The sequence below is a fragment of the Sapajus apella genome, unplaced genomic scaffold (assembly GCF_009761245.1).
Source record: "Sapajus apella isolate SASKATOON/1434 unplaced genomic scaffold, GSC_monkey_1.0 scaffold21, whole genome shotgun sequence".
NCBI lineage: Eukaryota > Metazoa > Chordata > Mammalia > Primates > Cebidae > Sapajus > Sapajus apella.
The window spans coordinates 20,610,875-20,637,246 of NW_022436961.1; the positions used below are offsets into that span (position 1 = coordinate 20,610,875).

General features: G+C 38.5%; 1 protein-coding gene across 19 annotated transcripts in view; it reads left to right on the top strand.

The window, feature by feature from the left end:
• Positions 1-84: 84 nt before the first annotated feature.
• The window catches only part of PCM1 (pericentriolar material 1), a 115,883-nt gene continuing 89,595 nt past the window's right edge, over positions 85-26,372 (top strand). For 2 of the 19 annotated variants that reach the window (XM_032287965.1, XM_032287966.1), the window contains exons 1-6: positions 91-644; positions 18,902-19,019; positions 20,505-20,750; positions 22,732-23,001; positions 24,003-24,173; positions 24,359-24,475. In XM_032287965.1, the coding sequence (XP_032143856.1) occupies positions 598-644; positions 18,902-19,019; positions 20,505-20,750; positions 22,732-23,001; positions 24,003-24,173; positions 24,359-24,475 (969 nt within the window). In that variant the 5' untranslated portion in view covers positions 91-597. Of the gene's footprint in view, positions 645-8,228; positions 8,472-8,858; positions 9,564-10,002; positions 10,074-11,016; positions 11,037-14,829; positions 14,849-18,901; positions 19,020-20,504; positions 20,751-22,731; positions 23,002-24,002; positions 24,174-24,358; positions 24,476-26,372 lie in introns of those variants that run through there. The other 17 variants (XM_032287967.1, XM_032287975.1, XM_032287974.1 and 14 more) reach the window with 12 other exon arrangements.

Genomic DNA, 26,372 nt, shown 5'->3' on the forward strand with positions numbered 1-26,372 from the left:
ACACACACACACACACACACACTCTCTCTCTCTCTCTCTCTCTCTCTCTCTCTCTCTTTCTATGAGACGCTTTCGCCAGATCAGAAGTGGGATGATTGCTGCAGAAGATAATGACAGATGGCCATAGGTAACCCAAGAGGAAAGGGATGAAAAAGGAAGGAGTCAATGAGATAAGAATGGGGAGGAGGATGTGAAGAAGGAATGCATCAAGATGCCAAGGAGCTGAGCAAGAGGCAGCCAAGGAGATGTTCTGGGCTAGAATCTTTCAAGAGCAAAAATCTTTAAATAGTCGGTTTTAAGGTGTTTGCTGCAACCTAAATTCTTCTTCCTCTTCCCCTGCCTTCCTTGGTTATTGCTGAATCTTCAGTGAGAATCTACTGTGCAGAGATGCCTCGTACCTGTGAAATCTGACAACAGGGAAAGAGGCTGTGTTCTGCCTTGGGAATGATGTGGAGTGGAGAAAAAGAACAGTCAAAAGAGGCTAGACTTGAGGGAAATCACAATAATTTAGTACAAGCAGCAAACAATAGAAAAACATTACTTCCAAAGATCCTGGAAGGTGCCAGCAAATGAGGTTAGATTTCCCCTGTAGATGTGATGGAAACACGGTTTCCCCACCAACTTCAAGGCTTGAGAGCATTCAGGTAACTGATATTTGTACTATGTAAGTTAAGTGGGTCTGTGTCTTATGACAATTTACATGTGAAATAACTGTAACTCTGTTTTCTAATTGAATTTCAAGGCTCCATTTTAGGGGCTCAGAGAAATAGAATTCTCCACTCATTTCAGCATCATATCAGAATTTAGAATCTCTCTCCAGCCTGGGGATTGCATATGATTTCTGGGGTTTGGGGTGGTGTGAAGTTTGTATAATGTCACAACAACTGTCTGTTCTTGCTCTGGTCACAGGGACCTCAGCCTCAGGGACTTCACAGATTGCTGCTCCATCTTCCCCCTCTTCCTTTTCAGCTATCCAAGGGAAAGCACCCCATTCTTTTGATTTCCCACCAAGTCATCCTCTTTCCACCCAGGCAAATTGTGAGGAGCGGGAACTGCTCTGACCACTGCCAATCTTTTTTCATCTGTTGTTTCTAGTATTGCTGGCTGTGACAATTCTCAAAGGAAATGCATGCCTACATCTACTCTGACTGGGGAAAAACAAAACCCAGTATACAAGAAAATATATGGTACTAATTCACACTACAAATATCGTTCCGTTATACTGGATTTATATCCTCCCTTTCTGTTGGTTCAAAGTAGTACTCATAAAATAACCATCCTGTAAAGTAATGAAATTGTATTTTCTTCTATTGCTAATTTCTTCTCTTACCTAACATTAAGTATCTAAGAAATTAAGTGTTTAGTGCTCCACATCAGAGGCCAGCAAACTATCGTATCGCCCACAGTCTAAACTGGACCCATGATCCATTTTTATATTTTTAAGTACTTGAAATAAAATCAGAAATAGATCAAAATTTTGTGACATGTGAAAATTATATAAAATCTAAATTTCAGTGTCTACAAATAAAGTTTTATTGGAACATAGGCATGCTCATTTGTTTATATGCTGGTCTATAGCTGCTTTCATTCTGCAACCAGAGTTGAGAAACTGAAACAGACTGTATAGCATACAATGATGAAAATATTTAATATCTGGTCCTTTACAGAAAAAGTTTTGTCAACCCCTGCTCTATACCAGTGTGTTTCACCTATTCTCAGGGTTATACTTGTTTCCTTATCTAAATCAGGGAGAGTCTTGGATAGTCCGGCCCGCCATCGAAATCCTTGGTTTTAGCCTGGGAGATTATTTAGTACTCCTCTGGTAAAAAGAGGGCATTCTCTCTTGCCTGGTTAATCTGAGTTCACACATGTTTTTCTAGTTCTCCCCTGACTTTGGGATCTTTCTCATGGAAGGAGAAATGCAATGTGGACGCCTTTTTATGATAAAATATAAAATTATAATATACATAGCTGTCAGTTTTCTATATAATGGCGTGAATTTAATGTGGATCACTGCAATCCCAATTGTGCCTCATACGCCTCTGCTAGTCCATATGGATGCATATTATAAATCCGGTTGTCACCTGCAGCTCTCCTTATTTCTGTGAATAAAGACTTATTTCACCCGGAGACCATATTTTATAAAGTCACTCCAGATTACTCTGTATAACCATAACAATTGTGAGTCCTTATTTTGCATCATTTTATTTTGACTAACAGTGTTTTTAAAGTAAAAACTGAGGTCTAATTTTCATGCCTTTGTAACATTTTTCCTATGAATTAGGAAACAAAATCCATATCAGTCCATATTTCCGTATTTTTGGAACTCTCTCACCTAATTATGTAATTTTTCTACTTAATTACCAACATATATCTAGTTATATAGTTCTGGTTTAACTATTTTGCTATAGGGTTGGTGGGAAACAAGGAAAAATATATAGATTATTTTCCTTGCAGTTTTAAAAAATCGTTACTCATATCTCTTTATTTAAACCTCTCCAACTTGGTATGTCTTGGGAAACAGGCAATTTACACAAGACTTTACTACATGATTGCAGCTTTGATTAGATTTTCAGTGAATAGAGAAGATGATATAAAAACATATAACCCCCCAAACATACATACAAGAAAAATATAGGAAGAATCATGTAGTAATCACAACTCTGTAGAAGTAAAGCCATGTGAAAACTGATGAAATGTAAATTTAGATGAAATTGTCAGAATCACAAGGGTCACATTTGTTGAATGAGTAATTTTGAAAGAAAAGGACATAAATTGGTTATGAAGGAAAGGTCAGTTCAGACTGTCATACAAGTTAATATTGTATGTCAACAGCAGCAATTGGCTATTTTTAAATCTAATAATAAAGAATCCAAACTAGGCAGTAATGAGAGATGTTCTGGTAATTAGATCTAGGGAAAACAGGGCAAGGTAAAAAGAGCCTTGATATATTACTTATGCATGATAGAATTAGTCGATATAATTATATAATGGCTGGTTGATTAGATTATGTATGTCAACTTTTAAGTTTTTGAGCAAAACAGTTATGGAAGAAAAATCTCCTTTCCCAAACTCCAGAGGTTGCTTGGCAATCAATGTTAGGAGATATTTTTGGCTTTTACAAGGGGCAGGGATTTGCTCTAGGTATACAGGGGGTAGAGGCCAGTGATGTTGCTAAACATCTTGCAATGCACAGAACAGCCCCCACAAGAATTACCCAGCCCAAACTGTCAATGGTACCAAGATTCAGACACTCTGGGTGCGATTAAAAGGTAGAGAAGTTGTCAGTGCCAAAATTTAACTAAAAAGTGTAAGAAATAGGTCAGAGGCCTCCGATTAGTCCTGTGTTTGGACTGACCAATCTCTTCTTCCACTTAGTTACCCACAAAGCCAAGTTGTATTTTTCTCCTCTTAATTAATTTAGTGTTTATACCGCATGTTCTCACTCATAAGTGGGAGTTGAACAATGAGAACACGTGGACTCAGGGAGGGGAACATTGCACACTGGGGCCTGTCAGGTGGGGGGATCTGCCTGCCTCAGCCTCCCAAAGTGCTGGGATTACAGGCGTGAGCCACCACATCTGGCCACCCGCTGCATATTTAACATATGTGTTGGCTAAGGGAGGGACAGCATTAGGAAAAATATCTAATGTAGGTGACAGGTTGATGCGTCCAGCAAGCCATCATGGCACATGTATACCTATATAACAAACCTGCGTGTTCTGCACATGTATTCAAGAACTTAAAGTATAATTTAAAAAATAAATAAATAAATTTGGTTTTTATACCCATTAAAATGGATGAATCACAGAAACACAATGTTGAATGAAAAAATCAAGTCAAGTAAGCATATATTCAGTATGATATCATTTATATAAAGCTTGAAAACAAGCAAAATAAAACATATTATTTAGGTATATCCATAGTTATATGAATAAAATGAAGGAAAGATAACATTGAATTCAGTATAGTATTTATGTCTGCAAAGAAGAAAGAGTTGGAAGAAAAGTGGGGCGAGGAGTAGGCTTTAAACATTTGAGTCCTTTTCTTTTCTTTTTTTTTTTTGAGAGAGTCTCTTTCTGTCACCAGGCTAGAGTGCAATGGCACAACTGCAGCTCACTGCAACCTCTGCTTTCTGGGCTCAAGTGATATTCTCCTGCCTCAGCCTCCCTCCCTGGGATTACAGGCTTGCGTCACTATGTCTGGCTACTTTTTGTATTTTTAGTAGAGGCGGGGTTTCACCGTGTTGGCCAGGCTTGTCTCAAACTCCTGATCTCAAATGATCTAACTGCCTCGGCCTCCCAAAGTACTGGGATTACAAGTGTGAGCCACCGTGCCTGGGCACATCTTGATTAAATTCTATTTCTGAGGTTAGACTGTGGGCTCTTGAGTGTGTGGCTCATTTTATGTATGTATGTATGTATGTATGTATGTACGTACGTATGTATGTATGTGTAGAAACAGTCACCTTAAGTTGCTTAGGCTAGTCTGGAGCTCCTGGCCTCAAGTGATCTTCCAGCTTCAGCCTTCCAAGTAGCTGAGATTTCAGGCGTGAGCTAATGCGCCCGGTTATCGTTATTGTACTATAGAATTCGAGGTAGGTTATATATTCTTTTGGATGTATCAAAAAATCACATAATAAAAACAAATAACATCCAGTTAGAGTGTACTGGTTACTGAAGATTTTTCCTTTAAGTTCTATTGCCATCTGCAGGTTAAAACTAGGTATTGCAGAAACGTTGTTTTTCAAAGGATTAAAAAGTACACAAGGCTGAGTTTCTGTTGTAGCCATGCTTACAATCGCGGATAATGAGCATACAGAATATATTAAATAGATAAACAAGCACCAGCTTATTTTTTTGAAATGGAGTCTTGCTCTGTTACCCAGGCTGGAGTACAATGGTGCGACATCAGCTCACTGCAACCTCCGCCTCCTGGGTTCAAGCAATTCTCCTGCCTAAGCTTCCTGAGTAGCTGGGATTGTAGGCCCTCACCACCACTCTCGGATAATTTTTGTATTTTTAGTAGAGACTGGGTTTTACCATGTTGGTCAGGCTGGTCTAGAACTCTTGACCTCGTGATCCACCTGCCTCGGCCTCCTAAAGTGCTGGGATTACAGGCATGAGACACCATGCCCGGCCATATTATCTTATAAGTACCACCTGGTTAGTGTCCTACCAAATACCAAGAAACAGAATTAGTAGTTTCACATCATAACAACTGATTTAGTTTATGTTAATAAAAAATTAAATCCCTTTATTCATTCTGCTGCTACCTTAGGCTAAGCCTTTTTCAGGACAGGTTAGCACCTGTTCTCCTTGTCTTCTCTACCTAGTCTGTACAAAACATCACTACTAGACTGAAGTCTTAAAATAATCATTTTAATATAGCACTGACCTTTTCCAAAGTCTCAAATGGTTTCCCACTACCTGAAGAACAAAGCCAAACTCGTTAAGTAGTTAAGACTTTCTATAGTGTGGCCCCAACCTGGTAATAAACCTTGCCTTCTCTCACCTCCTTATCACTTACCCCATGTAAATTCTTTACTCCAGCCAGTCTGCTTGCTGCCAATTGCTTATTGTGGATGTCTGGTCTGTGTTCTTGCTGTATTCCGCTCCCTTGAACACCATTCTGCCATTTGAACTTCCATCCCTACATATTTATTTTTTATTTTATTAATTATTATTATTATTTGAGATGGAGACTTACTCTGTCTGCTAGGACGGAGTGCAGTAGTGTGATCTTGGCTCACCGCAACCTCCACCTCCCGGTTCCAAGTGATTCTGCTGTCTCAGCCTCCTGAGTAGCTGGGATTTCAGGCGTGCACCACGACACCTGGTTAAATTTTGTATTTTTAGTGGAGATGGGGTTTCACCATGTTGGTCAGGCTGGTCTCGAATTCCTGACCTCGTGATCTGCCTGCCTCGGCCTCCCAAAGTGCTGGGATTACAGGCTTGAGCCACCATGCCCAGCCACCCCCTGCATACTTAACACATGGGTTAGGTTATTCTCCTGAATGCGGAAAACTGAAATGTGGTTTCAGTGTTTATCTCTTAGAGGCCATTCTTCTGCTTCTTATCTACATTTCCACAGATTGCTGCACCTAATTTCATCCTACCTGTAAATCCTGGAGCTGTCATTATCTCTGAGACAAAACATCCCTATTTTTAACATCTAAATTACTAAAGCAATCAGTGTCTACATCATGTGTTTGCCATAGTGACACATTACTAATACTAAATTGATTCATTTTTATAAAGCTTGTTTCCAAAATTATATGTTAAATTTCTGAAAGCCAGGGATAATTTTATAGCTTTTGGTTTTTTTCTTTCCTTCTTTCTCTACAAAGATCAGTAATGCTCATATTTGAATTTGAGAACCGCTTTTCAATGTAAATATTTCTCAAATTCCTCCTACCTCCTAACAAATAATAGTACTGACCTTCTGGGACTTCATAAATTCAGACAACATAATGACTAATAGGTACTATAATCTCATGCTTTTGAATTTATTAGAATTGTTTTAATGGTAACAGCTTCTACATATGTTTACTAATAATACATATGTATAAAACAAAATAATGATAGCTAATATTTTGGGCCTTAACATATACTAGTGTTTTTTATGTGCATTTTATTTAATTAAGAAAAAAAACCTTTAAGGAAGCAGATAGACCTCAGTTTAAATCTAGTCTCTACCACTTGTAGCTACTAGAAGTTTGATTTATATAGTCTTTCATTGCTAAAATGGATCAGCTGCAGAACCAGCCTCTCTAGGGTAGCTGTGAGGATTAAGAAAATCACAACAGCTGAAGTGCTTTACACTGTGCCTGGCATAAAATAAACTCTAAGGACATTTTTTAAAAAATCGCTTCAAGTTAGGCAGTATTATTCTCTCCCCCTCGTTTCATAGGTGGGGCAATTAAGGCTCAGAAAGGCAAGTAACTTGTCCAAGATGTTAGAGTGGTGGAATTTGGGTAGGGTATTCTGGCTCACAGTAAACACCTGAGCGTTTAGCTGCTCTGTGTTCTGAGCTCCCACGGCACTTACCACACTCCACTTCCCCATCCTTTACTAAAACAGAAGCTCTTCAAGGGCAGGGAGTATATTTTTGCTCTCTCAGTACTTAGCGATAGACACACACAAAGAGTGACAAACAAGTATTAGTGCAAACGGTCATTGCAGTCACAACTGAAGCTAGGGGGGCGAATTGCAGTGGGTTGGAAGAGCTTTATTTTAATTGTGTAGTGAGATGCAGATCTACTTTTTCGGGAAAAATTTTTGTTGATAATTAATTTGTTTTTGTTGTTAAAACCCAGAAAGCGATTCTTCACCTCTTTTTACCTTTATTTTGCTTAAAAAGTTATCCCATAATTATAAACTGTGTAAAACTAGAATGCCCTGGCACACAACTGAAATTGACAGATGTTTTAACACTCCAGTCAGTCACATTGAAGGCCTTGTAACTTTATTTTTAAGAGGAAAACTGCCAATTTACTCATCTTAATAGAGCTGCTAACATTAGAGTATAAATAAAAGAGAATTCAGAGAAAATTTATTGAAATCAAGTTTGGATTAATATCATCTGGTTCTTTTAAGGAACAGGACATTAACCAAAGTGGCATTAAATATCAACATTTGTGATTCTCCTGCTCAGCAGCTACACATGACTTTTGGCAAACTGTTTAATTTCCGTGGATCAACTCCCTCATACGTAAAATTAGGGAGTTGGACTAGATTATAAGGGTCCTTTTGTTCCCATCTCTTCATGACCGGGATGTGGGTGGGGAAGGAGCAGAGAGCGATCCTGGTCTTGGTTCCTTTTTCCGGCACGGGCCGGAGCTGACACCCCCACGGAAAGTCGCATCCCGCCTCCAATCTTTCTCCACGGGCTGAGGGGGATCAATCCACTTCCGCATAGGCCTAGGGCCCCACGTTCCGCGATCAGCGCTGGAAGCGCAAAGCATGCTGGGATTCGTAGTCCATCCTCCTGTGACGGGCGGGCGTTTAGAACGGGAGGTCGAGTTGGCATTCTGGGATATGTAGTCCCTGGGCGGGGGGATTCGTTCGTGTAATCCGTTTTCGGCTCAAGGAGCCGGAAGCGACAACACGGACTCCGGCGGGTCACATGACTGCAGTCTAGCGCGTAGATCGCACTGCGGCTGCGGCCCGGGCGACTTCGCGCCCCCGCGCGGGCGTTGCCGAGGAGACGGCGCACGTCCCGCCGCGCGTCGCCCCCTCTGCAGTTCCCCCGCCCCTCTTCTCCCACCACAATGAGATCCTAAGATGGCGGTGGCTGCGTCGGTTGCCGCCGAGTAGCTCAGGTCTAAAACGCTGCCATTGGGCCGGAGGCAGCCAGGGAAAGTGGAGGCCTCCCTGCTGCGGTCTCCGAGGGCTGACCGCTGCAGGTGGCGGGTCGTGGGAGCTGACCGCCGCTCCGCCCTTAACGGGAGAGGCTGCTTTCGTATACAGGTAATGCCTGCGCGTCCCCAGCCCTTGGCAACCGAGGGCGGCGCGTCCCAGGGGCGGGAGAGTAACGGCTCTGGGACGCTTGACCCGGTTGGGTCTGGCCGCGGGCCCACGCCTCTTCGTTAGGCTCCCGGGGATTCTTGCCGCTAGTTTCCAGCCTCTGAGGCAGAGAGTCCACCCCTTCCCCTAGGACCGACCGCCGGGGTCCCCGGTGAGCACCTCGGGACGCGTTGGCGACTGCAGGACCCCCTTCTTGCCTCCTCGTTCCTCCTGTTGGCCCTGCCGGGGAGGTCGCCCTGCGTCCCGGTGGCTCCGGGAATGTCCCTTGCGGGCGGAGGAAGCGGAGAGGGGGCTGTTTGGGTGCCAGGGGCACGGGGTCGAGTTCTCAGAGAAACAGGCCTTGGTGGCCATAGTCCTCATCCCCCCGTTTCCTCACATTTTATTCTGTGCGGTTTTCGGTGTTTAGAGTTTGGGGTGCAGAAGGGTTGATGAGGAGCGACGCGACTCTGAAGAGTTGCTGTTGGGCTTTGAGCTGCAGGATTTCCGCCGTCTGTGGTGCTCTGGGAGCCGAGGGGCCGGGGAGGCGTTCCTGGGAATATTAATGGAGTAACTCCCTCACTCTCTCCTTTCGCGGCTTCTTCCTCCCTTCCTGCAGATGTAGTTAGAATTGGGCCTAGAAGCGGGAAAGACTAAATGCCAAGTGGGGTTGGGGAGACGTTGCTTGCTTTGCAGAAACTGGCGTTTGGGGATTAGGCCCTGCCGGGGAAGCTGGGCGTGCAACTTTGCGTCCTGCCGCCCACTCCTCAGGAACTCGCCTGGTCTAATTTTTTTTTAATTTTTATTTTTTGGCCGGATTGAGGTCTGTATTGTGTGCCTTACGGGTGACGGTTCGTGTTTGGGCGCTGGAAGAAGCGGGCTTTCTGGGCGCCCCTACCACCCCCGCCCCATAACTGCTTTCCAGACTCCGCCTACTGGTGTTCTCTGGTTACGGGAGTGGGTGTTGCAGAGCCTCGGGTGCACCTGCTCCTTTCTTTCCCTAGCACCTTCCTGGTGAAGGCCACCGAACACCAGTATAATATAGTTTATGAACTGAAGGTAAACCTAGTATTTATGTACTGACAAGGTTATTTTATGTTATGAAGTACAGCAGTTATCTTTTAAATGAGCAAACGTTTTTAAATCATCGGATATGCAAGGTTGTTAAATAGTTTGAGTAACAGGAAGCTCTATCGGTCAGAGGAGTAAACTTTGGAATAGACTATTAAAGGATAATTGGACTAACCATCTTTGTTATGCTATTACGAAGTAGATGTCACTTTGCTGTTTGGTAACATTTTAGAAGTTTGGAGGATTTAAGCATTTATGTATATCACATTTTCCATAAGCATTGAGGTAACTTGAATTAAAAATATTGATTATATTTTTTCCCTTCTGTTGATCTTTCTAAACACATTTTAGACCAAAAATGTAGTATTTGTTCTCTATCTCATGGTGTAAGTAATTTACTTAAGTGACACATATTTTTAATCCTAAGCAGGAAACAGCTTTGAAGTGTGGAGCAGGAAAGGAGCAGTTTCTGAGCTGCAAAAACTAATTTCTAAACAGGTAATTTGACATCATTATCTGTATTATTATCTTGTGTATTCAGAGTTAAAGACTTTATGGTGGAGACTGCTATCAAAATAACGGTGCATGGCTGAGGACCCTCTCTGCTGAGTAAACAAACATTGTGGGTTCACGGCCCTGTTTGCTCTGCTTTTCGGCATGCCGCTTTGGCCTGCCCTTATACCTTTGCTAGGAAAGACCATCCCATTCCTAATTATTAAATACTACAATGGTTTATGCAGTACCTTTGAAATTTCTTTGTCTTCACAGAATGTTTTTCAGCCTGTTTGAATTCCTATAACTGCTTTGCACCTCTTTCCAAATCCATTTAATCTCAAGTTCCCTTCTACAACATTCTTAAATTGGCTGTTCATGAACTCTACTTTTTGAAGTTATTGTGTCTTGACCAAAGTTTAGTTGTCTAGCATTACTTTATTATTTTTTGTACTTCAATCTCCCTTTCCTGGTATAAAGTTACTTTAAACATTAGTTTTAGCACATAGTGTGTTCTTATGTGCAAGTGATGTAAAGGTATTCTCTGTTTAGCAGCAGAATAAAGTCAGCGCTGTAGAATGTAAGTTCACTAGGGAAAGTTAAATAATGGTTTGAGAAGAACAGTTTGGAAAAAATGACTAAAAAGTAAGAATTAGAACTTGGTTAAAAACTTTTTAGAAATAATTGCTCTTTAAAACAACTCAGAAATTATCTGAATTTAATTCTAAACATTTTAAGAAAGTTCATTTTGAAAGTTTTGTAGAAATCAGTATGTATTCTTGTTTTCTTCAAAAGCAGACAGATTTTTATAGGTCCCTTGAGGATGTGAAATGAGACTATCATGAGAAAATAGAAATAGGTAGTAGATGTATATCTTAATTATAGTTCGCAGTGCATTTCTTTCTTTTAACTGGAAGACTAACAATACAGGACAAGAAAAATGGAACTTGGGAAAGGTCACATGTGAATGTATGTATTAGGGTTGTTAATACTAGAGTGATTGCTGTATGGTAGGCCTCAGTAAAATAAAAAATAATTATAAAATTAGTTATAAAATAATTTTTAGCACATTGGAGAAAGATGATGGATAAGAGAAATAAAAATATAGGGTAATTGAGTTAACTTACATTGGAAGATCTGGGTTTTTCAATAGGAGATTTGGCCATTTGTTTCTGAAGGAGGAAAGTGGATTTGAGACTTGGGGAAACTAGTAAGGCTGTAAGATTGACACCACAGAATCCACTAAGAAGCCAATGGGAGATATATAGCAATGCTTTCTTTTTTATGAATTTGGATGCCCTGCAACGTGCTATGCAATGACGAAAGTACTAGAGATACAACAATATGCTAAACAAAGTGCCTTACGTCATGGAGTAAACTTACTTTTTTAAAGTATTTATGTATATGTAGAGTGTAGTATATCTTAATAGTGACCACAGTCAATGCCATTTTTTTTGACTATTTTCCCACTTTTTGATAGTTTGACAACAGTAGCAGAGAAAAAAGGTTTTTCCAGAATTGAGTTGACAGAATGGGCAAGTAGGTGAGGAAGTGAAGGATGCTAGTTAGCAAGGCATTTTTGGAATGACTTACTCGAGTTTGGGTTTGAATAAGGGATTGATGGATTTAGGGAGAGAGAGATGATGAAGGGGCTGGTAGTATTCAGGGAGGCTAACCAGGCTCAGCAGGAATAAAGTGAGAGAAGTAGAATGCAAAACTTAAGATCAGAAGAGGAACTTTAAAAATTCAGGATCTTGAACAAATTATCAGTTCAGTATTGGAAGAGAGATGAGACAGGTATTGGAATTAAGGCCAGAGTGCCAGAAAAGTCATTGCAAGTGTTCAGGTCATGAAAGCAGAGAATGAAGTAGAGAGTGAAACCATATGCCAGTTATCAGGAAAAGTACATGACTATCTTGGATATATATATTCAGAGATTATGAGTAATGCCATTTGAGAAAAAATAAATTTTTTTCTTTACTGATTACTTTGGGGTTTTGGGTGGTTTTGTTTTGTTTTGTTTTGTTTTGTTTTTTTTTGGTGAGACAGAGACTCACTGTGTCACCCGGGCAGGAGTGCAGTGGTGTGATCTTGGCTCACTGCAGCCCCCGCCTCTGGGGTTCAAGGGATTCTCCTCCCTTAGCCTTCTAAACAGCTGGGATTACAGGCGTGTCCCACCATGCGTGGCTAATATATGCATTTTTAGTAGAGATGGGGTTTTGCCATGTTGGCCAGGCGAATCAAGTGATCTGCCCACCTCGGCCTCCCAAAGTACTGGGATCACAGGCATGAGCCACTGCACCTGGCCTGATTATTTGATTACTTTGAATTTTATATTTCTGTTATATTCTTATTTCAAGGGTAAGCTGTATTCATAGGTATTTTCATGGTAATTAGCATTGTGATATTCTGTTTAGAGACATGTGATACTTCTCTATAATAAGAATCCTGCAGCAGGATTTTCTTTATTTTTGAGATGGAGTCTCTGTCGCCCATGCTGGAGTGCAGAGGTATGATCTCTTGCAACCTCCGCCTCCTGGGTTCAAGGGTTTCTCCTGCCTCACCTTCCTGAATAATTGGGATTACAGGTGAACGCCACCACACTTAGCCAATTTTTATATTTTTAGTAGAGATGGGGTTTCACCTTGTTGATTAGGCTGGTCTTGAACTCCTGGTCTTGAACTCCTGACCTCGTGATCCTCCCGCCTCAGCCTCCCAAAATGCTGGGATTATAGGCGTGAGCCACAGCACCCGGCCTAACAGGATTTTCTTAAACAAATATATTAGTCATTGAAAGTAGCTTGAATTGCTATAGTATATTTTCATTTTTGTGTCTTTGTAAGAAAGATAAGCCCGCTAAGGCTGTCAAAAATAGCTAAATGAAACTTGAAAGTAATAGTTTCAACCTTGTTAGTAAGGCATGATATGAGTAGAAGTGTGTGTTTAAAGTAGAAGGATTTTATTTTTATCCCATTCAGCTGCCCATACTGCTGTCATCAATCACTTCTACCAGTGGTTTCCTAACAGCATCAACTTTCTTGTCTTACTGTCTTTCTGTTAAACTTGCCTGGCAAAATTTCAACCTTGGATGGGTACAGTGGAGTGTTTATATTGAGGCTTATGAGCACTGCTGGAAAAAAATTCCTTTCCCTACTTCTCTGAGATCTCACAGACACTGCCATCTCACCCTCACATTTAAAGTGCAGTCCTTCCAACTTCACAACACTTACGAACGCCTTCGGTTTCCTACCACCACATCTGCTAACGAGCCTCCATCCAGCTCCATGCTTCCTTATTTTTTTAATAAAAGAGGTGTTCCTCTTCCTGTCTAACACTAATCATTTGTCTTTTGCTCTGAATCCCAATGGCCCCCACCTTCTCAGATCCACATGCTATTTGCTTATCTCTTTTCTCTTCTGCATTTTTAGTATCTCCCTCTTTACCAACAAATTTGAAATATACTCAAGATACTTCTACTTTAATAAAACTTTCTGTATGGCAGTCTCTGCTTGCGTCTCATCGTCGGCTGATTCCTTAAAAGTATTAGCTAATGATTTACTTCATTTTTCCCCCTTCCAATAATACATTCCAGTTATGGAATTGACCCTCACCACCCCTCTGAAATTTCTCACTAATGTCAACAGTAACTTTGTTGCTAAATCCGAGAGAATACTTCTCAGTACTTCTCTTATCTGGAAATGTAACTGGTTTCTTATCACATTCTCCTTGATATACTTTCTCTTTTTGGCAGGCTCTCCTGGTTTCCCTACTATGTTTCTGTACCTTATTAGTGTATTACTGTGTCTATTTCCTCTGTTGATTTAATATCAGCGTATTTAAAATCTGGCCTTCTCTTACGCTTTATCTTCTCCCTGAGTCCTCTGTCCCACTTTTTGAATGGATGACTCTCCAGCCCACATTTCTCTCTTGAGAGAGAGATGACTATTTGTCAACTAGACAATTTAATTGGGTGTTGTGTAGGCATTTCAAATTCAGCATTTCTAAAACTTGAACTCATCATCATCCTCTCTCAACAAAGAAAACTTGTTTCTTTTCTAATCAGTTTGACTGTGTCACATACCCAGTTCCTAGCAACCTAGAGTTTATCCTTTAACTCCTTCACTTCCTTGTTGCCCACATCATAATAGAGTGGTCCCCCCTTTTCTGTGTGCGATGCCTTCCTGAGACCCCCAGTGCATACTTGAAACTGTGGATAGTACCAAACTCAATGTGTATGTTTTTTTCCTGTATGTACATAACTGTGATAAAGTTTAATTCATAAATTAGGCACAGTAAGATTAACAGTAATAACTAATAAGTTAGAGCAGTCATAACAATATACTGTAATAAAAGTTACAAGAATGTGGTCTCTATCTCTCAAAATATCGTACTGTACTGTACTCACCTGTTTTCTGACCATGGTTGACTACGGGTAACTATAATCCTGTAATACAAAACTGCAGATAAGGGGAACTACTGTAGTCGCCAAGTTCTATTGCTTCTGTCACAGAAATCTTGCTTGAATTGGTATTCTCTACATCCTTAGTCTTTTTGTTACTGGAAGTCTTCCTGTACTTCTAAATAATAGTTTATATTAGTGTGTTTACAGAATAAAACTTAGAAGCCTGAGATCCTGTTTTTTTTTTTTTTTCCTTTGAGACAGAGTCACCCTCTGTTGCCCAGGCTGGAGTGCGGTGGTGTGATATCGGCTCACTACAACCTCCGCCTCCTGGGTTAAACCGGCTCTCCTTTCTCAGCCTCCCGAGTAGCTGGGACTACAGGTGTACACCACAATGCCCAGCTTATTTTTTTTGTATTTTTAGTAGGGACAGGGTTTCAGCATGTCCGCCAAGATGGTCTCGATCTCTTGACCTTGTGATCTGCCCGCCTTGGCCTCTCAAAGTGTTGGGATTACAGGCGTGAGCCACCATGCCCAGCCAAGATCCTGTATTTTTAATGGTGACATTGAGGTGGTTAAAGAGGTTGACATGAAGAAGAGAGAAATAACATGCCATTACCTCTTACAAGGAAAATATTTCCTATTTTGGGGAAGTGTTATGAATGTTAATATGTTAATACTTGATCCATATGCAATTATTTCTTTAGCTTCATACTAATAGTTTTACTTTTTAAAGACATACTAATATTGTGCCTTTTAAACACATTTGTTATCATTTTTGAGTTATAAAGTATTGTACCCCTTATGGCAATCAAAGTGTCAAAGTGTATAACTGGATGAAATTGTTTATTTTACCAACTTAATAGATGAGACTAGTAAATTGTCTTTTTAAAAATATTGAAAAAAATTATCTATTTTTCTCAAACTAATTATAGTCTATAGTTTTTTTCTTTTGCTGGAGTGCAGTGGCACGATCTCGGCTCACAGCAACCCCTGCCTCCCGGGTTCAAGCAATTCTCCTGCCTCAGCCTCCCGGGTAGCCGGAACTACAGGCATGTGCCACCACGCCTAGCTAATTTTTGTATATTTTTAGTAGATACAGGGTTTCACCGTGTTGGCCAGTATGGTCTCGATCTCTTGACCTCGTGATCTGCCCACCTTGGCCTCCCAAAGTGCTGGGATTACAGGCGTGAGCCACGGCGCCTGGCCTAGTCTACAGTTTTTTTAGACACTTTTTTCAGCAGTGTTCAAAGTCATTAGCCTATAAATAGGTCTTTGGAATAAGGTCTGCATTTTAGGGGGAATTTATTGTAATATGAAAATAGAATGTAAAACATTCTTTCTCCAGATACATTCTTTTTTTTTATTTTTATTTTTGAGAAAGAATCTTGCTCTGTTGCCCAGGCTGGAGTGCATTGGTGCAATCTTGGCTCCACAGCCTCTACCTCCTGGGTTCAAGTATTTTCCTGCCTTGGCCTCCTGTGTAGCTGGGACAGGCGCGTGCCATCATGCCTGGCTAATTTTTGTATTTTTAGTAGAGATGGGGTTTCACTATGTTGGCCAGCCTGGTCTCGAGCTACTGACTCATGATCCGCCTGCCTCGGCCCAGATATATTCTTAATACATTTATCTTACTTTACTATTACTTTATTATTCTATTGTTAGGAAGTACAGCTAACATTTGCTTTTAAGATAAAAATGATATTTAATAATTTTGACTTAAATATCTTAATTTTTCCTTCCAATTTGTGTTTCAAAACAATTGCTTTTAGTATTTTTAAATATCGCATCACTTCTATTGCATGTCTGTATTATTCAGTATTACAAATTATCTCAGTATATGTAGAAAACAGTAGTTGCAAAGTGTTTAAATGAATCATTTCAGTTCACTGGACATACCTCTATGGGTATTAATTTTTTTTTTTTTGAGACTGTGTCTCTCTCGTTGCCCTGGCTGGAGCGCATTGGTGTGATCTCTGCTTACTGCAACCTCTGCCTCCCGGGTTCGGGTGATTCCCCTGTCTCAGTCTTCCGAGTAGCTGCAATTACAGGCGCTCGCCACTATTACATACAGTTAACTTTTTTGTATTTTTAGTAGAGACGAGGTTTCACCATGTTGGTCAGGCTGGTCTGGAACTCCAGACCTCTGTTGATCCGCCCACCTTAGGCTCCCAAAGTGCTGAGAATACAGGTGTGAGACACCACGCCTGGCCTAATTATTTTGTAAAGTTTTAAAATATATTTATAGTATAAAAATTATGTAAACTATTCCTGAAACTATCTGAGGCAGAAAAAAGAAGAAAAATCACCAGTGCCTACCCTGCCTACCGTGTAACCAATAATTGCTTTTGTGAAAGCATTTTAATAAAGTTTCTTAGCTTTTGTTTTATATATAATTTTTCATGCTGCTTTTTTTCTTTTTTATATGACTTTTTTCATGATATAAAGACAGGTTATATTGCCCAGTCTTCATAATTACATATTTTGAAGAGTAATTAGTATTCTACCCAGCAGGTGTAGGACAGTTTGCCTAATAGGCATCTTTTTTCCCCATTATGTTTTCTAAGTGGTATTGGTGATATTTGAAGTTCTGTAGATTTTAAAAAAAATACATACTCTTTAAGAATACCACCTTTCCTCTTTTCAATATTAATATTCTGTTTCATATTTTTCTGTTTGATAGAATTTCTGAAAGAATGCTAAGTAACTCATATGTGAATTCTTACTTCAGTCTTTATTTGGGATGTCCTTCATGTGTTATTTTAAGCTTAATGTTGACTATTGGTTTAACAAATACTTGTTTTCAATTCTTTAGAGAATTATGAAAGTAATATATGCTCATAAAAAAACAAAAACAGTAAAATAAAATTGAGGCAGGGTCAGTGTATTTGTGATTTTTAAGATTTTAAAAATATTTTGTTGAATTTTTTCATTTTTATTTTGAGATAAAATGTAACTTGCTATATAATTTGTTAATATGTTATCCTAACAGATATTCTAGCATTAAAACATCTGTGGGACAAATTCTTTTTCAGGGCTGATAATCTTTTTGATATTTTTTCTTAGTGAATGGGATGGGCTAGAATCTTAGAATTAAAGCAACTTGGATTTGTATCATTATTATTTATTTATAATTAATTTTTATTTTATATTGTTGAGATGGAGTTTCGTTCTTGTCGCCCAGGCTGGAGTGCAGTGGAGCAATCTCGGCTCATTGCAACTGCTTTCCTGGTTTAAGTGATTCTCCTACCTCAGCCTCTGGAGTAGGTGGGATTACAGGTGCCTGCCACCATACCCAGCTAATTTTGTATTTTTAGTTGAGATGGGGTTTTATCATGTTTGCCAGGCTGGCCTTGAACTCCTGACCTCAAGTGATCCCCTCCCCCACCCCCTCACTGCCTCGGCTGGTGTTACGAGTCACCGTGCCCAGCCTATGATTATTTTTTTGTTGCCATTTTTAGCTGAATGACCTTGGCCAAACTGTCTCTTTTGAATGTCAGCGATTTGTTTGTAGTTTAATGGCTTTTCCTGCCCCTTGAATTTTAGACAAAATTATCTCAACCTCTCCTCTTTGAACTAGCACCTCTCCAATGTGTACAATCCCACAGCTAGTGGAAGTCCTAAGTCTTCCACAAGATTATGCAGAAATCTTGTTTTCTGATGGTTATCTTTGCTTTTGAACCTCTTTTGCCACCATTGCTGCTTCTGTTTCTCATCTCTTTAACCCAGGTATGAAATTCATTCCCTTTCTTGATTTTCACATGTGCAAGCAATAACACCGTTTTTATGGGGAGGATTTGAGTTTGGTAGTCTTTACCAAGATAGAGAAAGCACTAATACAAATGAAAGGGTAGTAAGCATCACCATTCTTAAAATGTCTTCTGGCCCCTGTACTTTTGGATTTTTTGACCCTACTCCTGCTTCTTTTTGCCTACCATATCATCATCTTGTTACTGTACCCTCCTTCCTGTTAAAACCAAAACTTTCTTGTTTCTTGCAGAGCAATCCTCTCCTTTTTGAATCTTTGGCACACAACTAATACCCATGTTCAGGATATCACCTTCATTTCAAGTCCATTGTCAGAACAGAGATAGTTTCTTTCCTGAGAGAAGTTCTGGTTCTGTTTATGACATTTTTCCTACATTACTGTTCTACCTTTTGGGACTGTGTTGAATGAAGTAAGTAATCTTCAGGCATGCAGACTCGTGCGTATAGGGTATATTCAGAGGTTTTCCCCTTCTGTATCATTCCAGCTACCTAACTCATGTTAATCATAACACGCCTATTGCAGTTAAATCAATAACGTGGTTGACAGTGCCTCTTTTTCGTTCATAAAATCAATGCTTCGAAATTGTATTGCTAAGTTTCATGGCATGATTTTAAAATTTGGTTTGTTTTTATGTGTTAAAAAGCTGAGTTCTTACTTGTTTTGCAGAGAGTTAATTGTTAAAGCCAGTATGGCCACAGGAGGAGGTCCTTTTGAAGATGGCATGAATGACCAGGATTTGCCAAACTGGAGCAGTGAGAGTGTTGATGACAGGCTCAACAATATGGTATGGTATCTTACTCTTCATGGTGTGTTGTTGGCTATTAATGTTAAATTTAATGCAGTTTTTCCCTGACCAAATTTAACCTACGGACCAAATTTCACTTACTGAACCTCTTTGTAAACACTTGCTGGCCAAGATATTAAGGAACCCTGGGCTGTTTATTATATTAATTGAGGACTTTTTAGCTGCAGGAAGCAGAAATAAAATTGAGTTAGCTTTTAAGCCAAAAAGCAGATTTACTATTATATAAAGATGTACAAGTGTTTTTTATGGAAACTACGTTAAAGGAATGCAGCTGGGTTTTAGGAAGGGACTAGAAAAAGGAATTGGAAAGTTGGCAAGAATTACATTTTCACCACCCTTCCTCTGCTTCTGAATGCATCTGTCTAACTGCTTTCTTTTCACAGACAAGTTTTCTCTCCTCTGGTCCCTGTGGTATACTGTGGCCGTCCCATTGTTCTAAAGTTTTTAGTTATGGGTGCAATTATGTACTGACTAGTTATCTCTTAGTTCCAATTTGAAATTTTAAAGTGTGATTATCCTAATTTGGATTAGATACGTGTTTTTTTTTTTTAGTCTTCCACGGCCAGGGTGGGGTGAGGTAAGTAGTATAACAGGTTGGCAGGACTGTCCACTCACACTCATAGATTGGGTGGAAGGACAGTTTTTAAAGAACGGGTTTTGTTAAAATCAGGAAAATATCCCAAGTGATTTGCTGTAGTAGTAACTAAAAGAGTCTTCCAGTTAGATAAAATGGGAATTTATAGACCTTTTTGTTGAATGAATTAGGTTATGTGGGTATAACTAATAAAAATGTTTTTCACTTTACAGGTACTTTTTATAATTCCATATTAGATATTATGTACATTTTTACCTGTGAAAGTAATAGCTATATTTATTGCTTACTAAGTGCTAGGTACTAATTATTTTTAATCCTATTTTGAAGATGACACTATTTTAGAAATTAGGAAACTGAGACTATGGGAAGTGAAATAAATAGCCTAGGGTCACACAGTGGAGAGTTTTCTCAGAAAACAGTAATAATTTTTAGAACCCAGGTCGATTTGATTTCAGATCTTTTTATGATGCATATTTATAGGAGGTCAATAAAGGTATCTAATTTATTTCACTATACTAGGTATCTAATTTATTTCACTATTCTATCTAAGATAGAAAATAATAATTTTAAAAAATTCTTTTGGAAATATTCAGGTTGATTTTAGGGTTAGCATTTGAGGATTTGTGTTTGTTAGTGATCTATGATAAGTAGCCTATTTTCTAAAGGATGGCCTATAAAATTCAGGTAGAAGTAATGAGGGAAAAAATGGGTTAATTGAAGTAAATAATTGTCTCTAGGAGTATAAGTCTATGTCAGAATTTTTTTTGTCATTTTTTTGTTTTAATACTGACCAGAACTTTTTAATTATGCCAAATTATTTTCCTGGTTTGATGGAGGCCAGGTTAACTTTTACTTTTACTTTCTTAAAGGATTGGGGTGGCCAACAGAAGAAGGCAAATAGATCATCAGAAAAGAACAAGAAAAAGTTTGGCGTAGAAAGTGATAAAAGAGTAACTAATGATATTTCTCCTGAGTCGTCACCAGGAGTTGGAAGGCGAAGAACAAAGACTCCACATACATTTCCACACAGTAGATACATGACTCAGATGTCTGTTCCAGAGCAGGCAGAATTGGAGAAACTGAAACAGCGGATAAACTTCAGTGATTTAGATCAGGTTTGTGAATTATTGTTTAAAAATCAAGTTAATTACTGTGAGAAATACTTGAAATTGATTAAATAATTTGTCTTAGGAATAAAAAATTGAGTTGTTTATGTAATTTTTTTTTTAAGTTTCTGTGCCTATGGACAGAATTTTAATCACAGGGGATGGTCCTGTGTTCTTTAGAGGGAAATGAAGTCTCATTTCTAAATTTGCTGAAGACAAGTATTTCTGGACTTGATTACTATGTTATATGACTAAAGTGATTTTACTATGAAACTAAATTTAGCATTTTAGTAACTGAATAAAATTGGTATTAAGTAATGGAAAGTTCCAGGTTAGTATATTTATCATTGGCTAAGTGTGGGATGTACTGGGTTACCTCAAGTTTAGAATGAAACTATTTTGTAATTGTAATCACCAAAATAAAGTTTAAATCTAAAAGCAAGTTGAAATGATAATAAACTCTTGACAAATATTTTACTGTCAGATCTGTATGTTATAGAAATGTATACATTTCCAAAAATGTGAAAAGGTAGATCCAAGTCTGATAGGATGTTGGTGATGATCATGAATCATTAATATCTATTTATTACTGAACACTTAACTGTATGTCAGGCACTGAGCTGGACAGTTCTTCATGTAGACACGTCTTTAATAATTTTTATTGATTCATTTGGTTCAAAGCCTATAAAAATGCTATAAGCAAGTAGCAGAAAGCAATGTGAGTTAAAGTGTGATTCATGGTTCTAGAACACATTGAGCATTCTTGTTTATGAAAATCTGAAATGCTCCAAAATCCAAAACTCTTTAAGTGCCAACATGAATAGAAAATTTCACACCTGTGATCATGTGACGAACTATAGTGAAAACGCAGTCAAAACTTTGTTTGATGAACAAAATTATTATTATTTTTTTGAGACGGAGTCTTGCTCTCTTGCCCAGGCTAGAGTGCAGTGAGGCAGTCTCGGCTCACTGCAACTTCTGCCTCTCAGGTTCAAGTGATTCTCCTGCCTCAGCCTCCTGAATAGCTGGGATTATAGGCGCCTGCTACCGCACCTGGCTAATTTTTGTATTTTTAGTAGAGATGAGGTTTCACCATCTTGGCCAGGCTCATCTTGAACTCCTGACCTTGTGATTCACCCGCCTCGGCCTCACAAAGTGCTGAGTTTACAGGCGTGAGCCACCATGCAGCAAAATTATTAAAAATATTGTATAAAATTGGCCGGATGTGGTGGCTCACGCCTGTAATCCCAGCATTTTGGGAGGCCGAGGTGGGGGGATTCTGAGGTCAGAAGATTGAGACTATGCTGGCTAACATGGTGAAACCTTGTGTGTACTAAAAAAATACCAAAAACATTAGCCAGGTGTGGTGGCATGCGCCTGTAGTCCCAGCCACTTGGGAGGCTGAGGCAGAAGAATCACTTGAACCTGGGAGGTGGAGGTAGCAGTGAGCCAAGATGGTGCCACTGGACTCCAGCCTGGGCAACAGCAAGACTCCTTCCCAAAAAAAAAAAAAAACCAAAACAAACAAACAAACAAACAAAAAACAAAAAAACTGTGTAAAATTATCTTCAGACTATGTGTATAAGGTACATATGAAACATAAATGAATTTTGTGTTTAGACTTGGGTCCCTTTCCGAGGACATATCTCATGTTTATGCATGTATTCTAAAATATGGAAAAAAGTAAAATTCATAACACTTCTTGTCCTAAGTATTTTGGGTAAGGGATACTCAAGCTCTTAGACTAATCTTGTTCATATTCATCAGTTGAATTGCCTCAACAAATTGAGGTCTGGAAACTGCTAATCTGATTTTCATATTTTAGTAACAGACTGTTATAGAGCCAAAGCTCTTTGAGATCTTACTACAAAGCTGTTTGTGCACATCTCCTGAATCAGTATCTGATGGTGAAACTAAGAACATTGGGATTAAAACAAAATTTTGTCATAAGGTTAATGTTTGTGTCATTTAATTTCTTTTTTATATATAGAGAAGCATTGGAAGTGATTCTCAAGGTAGAGCAACAGCTGCTAACAACAAACGTCAGCTTAGTGAAAACCGAAAGCCCTTCAACTTTTTGCCTATGCAGATTAATACTAACAAGAGCAAAGATGCATCTGCAAGTCCCCCAAAGAGAGAAATGATTGGATCAGCACAGTGTAAAGAGTTATTTGCTTCTGCTTTAAGTAATGACCTCTTGCAAAACTGTCAGGTCTCTGAAGAAGATGGGAGGGGAGAGCCTGCGATGGAGAGCAGCCAGGTAATACACATTTCTTTTTCTTGCTCATTTTTTTCATAAATCTCAGAATATGAACATTAAGATTTTAAAAATTAAGTTATGCACACAGGAATTTTAGCTAGGTGGAATTAAAGTAATTCCTTGACCCCTTTTGTTAATCTACTAGATTTACTTAGAGTAAATTTCTGTTTATCCAAAATAATTTTAGAAATGGCGTATTCAGGTTAATTAAGACTTCTGTTTATTTGTGAAATACTGTATTGCCAGCTTTTAGTAAAGGGGGATTGGAAGCAAAGTGATTAATAGATTTTTGTAAGAATTTTTTTAAATGACACTATAATTTTTTGAAAAGTAGTTGCAAAAGTATTTGTTGTAATATTTAATTAATTTATAACAGTATGTAAACATTAGGAAAACATATATAAAAAGTAGTTTGGCCGGGCGCGGTGGCTCACGCCTGTAATCCTAGCACTTTGGGAGGCCGAGGCGGGTGGATCTCGAGGTCAAGAGATCGAGACCATCCCGGTCAAAATGGTGAAACCCCATCTCTACTAAAAATACAAAAAATTAGCTGGGCATGGTGGCGCGTGCCTGTAATCCCAGCTACTCAGGAGGCTGAGGCAGGAGAATTGCCTGAACCCAGGAGGCGGAGGTTGAGGGGAGCCGAGATTGCGCCATTGCACTCCAGCCTGGGCAACAAGAGCCAACCACCGAAAAAAAAAAAAAAAAAAAAAAAAGTAGTTTGGTGTACAGTTCTAGAAGTAAAATTTTTCTGATACTGTAGATTAAGATTTTAAAATTTATTTTTAAATTGACAGTGATTGGAGTTTTTAGTATTACCAGTTATATTTTGATGAAAATCTAAGTTGGATTTAGATTTTTTTGCAAGTATTCTCACAATAAACCAACTATCTTTGGTTATCTTTGAAACAAAAATTTGTAAAACTGTTGCTATTGAACTAATTATGCTCAGTTGTATATATTGTGTAATTTTTTTTTTTTTTTTAATATTTCCCCTGCAGATTGTAAGCAGGCTTGTTCAAATTCGTGATTATATTACTAAAGCTAGTTCCATGCGGGAAGATCTTGTGGAGAAAAATGAGAGGTCTGCTAATGTTGAGCGCCTTACTCATCTAATAGATCACCTTAAAGAACAAGAGAAGTCATATATGAGATTTCTTAAAAAAATCCTTGTAAGTATTAGACTTTTAAAATAATATATGGGGTTATTTTTGTAGTATCTCAGTGTATATATACTGATGACATTCTGATGCCACCCCAGAGGAGTTAACATATTTTCAAAAAATCTTGCCATCCATTATAACATTTTACTGCCCATTTTAATAGTTGTATGATTTATACCACTAAAATATTTCAGGCTAGAGAAAATGAGGAGGAGGATGTTCGGACTATAGATTCAGCTGTGGGATCTGGTTCTGTAGCTGAGAGCACATCGCTAAACATAGATGTGCAGTCTGAGGCTTCAGATACCACGGTAAGCGGCTTTTTGGTAATTAAATGGCTGGAAATGAAGGTTTAAACTTTTTCCCCAGTTTTCAAGATGTTATTTTATAGGTGTTCCCTAATGAAAAGTGTATTCCAGGAAAGAAACCCTCAAATTATTAATGCTGTGTGTATTATTCTGTGTTTAAACACAGAAGTTAAAAGTTTTATTAACCCGAAAAATGCTTTTAATGATTGATTTGAAAATTTGGTAATTTTTCATAATCAGTTTATGGAAACGTTTTTGTAGTTTGTTTTGTTCAGCAAAGCTTCACTAATTTTAAGAAGCATTAAGCAAGTTAAAATTGATTGTGGAATTAAGGACTATAGGCAACATTAGTGATTACTTAGCGTATAATCTTTTGGAAATTGCCAAGTTCATTTGCCACTGAGGACTCCTTACGGATATTAGAGTTTTCCATTTCTAGGACTCTATCCTAGTACTGTAGCAAAACCAGATGACTGAAAAATTGAGATAAAAACTAGTAAATGGGACAAGATCGCATTTATGTTGTGGTTTATTCACAATGAGAAAAGTACTATAATTTCTGACTCGTCAAAATGAAATTTGTTGACGTACTGTTTCTCTGAAAAATAATTAGGAATTTACAGAACTTTGAGGAAACATAAAACAATATTAGTATGTTTCAATACTAGGGTGTTTTTAGGCATTTTAAACAGGTGTGCCTATAACCATGAATTATTAAACTTTAGTATCTATTACAGACTAGATAACCATGTATCTAGTAACCATGTTTTGAGAGGATAACCATGTATCTCTTCTGGTTTTAAGGTGTTCAAAATGCCATTCAGCATTAGGAGTTTGAAGGTTTATTTCCTATTAGTGTTGACCTGCATAGTTCTTATCTGTCTCCTCCTTCTTCCCTGCCCTTCCTGATTTGAAGAGGCAATTTGAATTTCTTTTCTCTACATTATTTTCAACAGGAGATACTTAGAGAGCTTGATCCAAACAGTTGTTGAAGAATGGATTTTACTGTGGGGAAATTGTTTTTTTTCTATTTACAGTGGTGCTAGGAATAATTTCTTTCTTACATTCCGGCAGAAATGGAAGGATTGGGACTATGTGGGCAAAGGAATTCTGTCATGGAGGAGTGGGAACTTGTATAGATTTATTGTAATTTATATAAAGTATTCCTTGTGATAACAATTTCTTTCATAATATAAAATCATGACATGAAAGTTGACTAATAACATGTAGCAGAATAAATGTTAAAAATGTGCTTTAATAGTTGTATAGTTTGGAAATTGTGTAGGATGTGGTACTTGCTTATTTACCGTAAGCAACGGTCCAGTCTACAGAAAATGTAAAAGACTAAGTTTACTGCCACTCGGAGGGGGATGTGGATTAATTTTAGTTTTTTAAAAAGGTGGACTGGTACTTTTTAAATTGTTTTACAAGGCTGGTTTATATGTTAAACAAGAGTTTGTGTTAAGACATTAATATGCTACACTATTTAATAAAGGAGGAGGCATCTTTTAGTCTGAGAATTCGGCCGTGCATTGAGGACAAACTAGGGAATTCAGCTTCACAAGAACAGGTTTCAGACATTGACGTTACTACAAGTCGAAAAGGGAAAGGTGACAGACCTCCTCAAAATGACAGGGAACTGAGGCCTAATAGGAAATATAGCCGAAAACGTGGATTTCCGTCACAGGTATACTTTACAAGGAAGTCTCTAAATGAGTACTTCTTTTGTTCATATTTCCTCTTTATTTGCTTTTCTGTTCTTGCTATTACTCTTACATATTAATTTTTAATAAGGTTGTCATACTGTAATTTGCGTTAGTAAAATTCTAGCCCTTAGTGTTTTTCTTTCTACTTTCTTATGGTTATACTTGGGTTATATCTGACAGCTATTTTTAGTTTA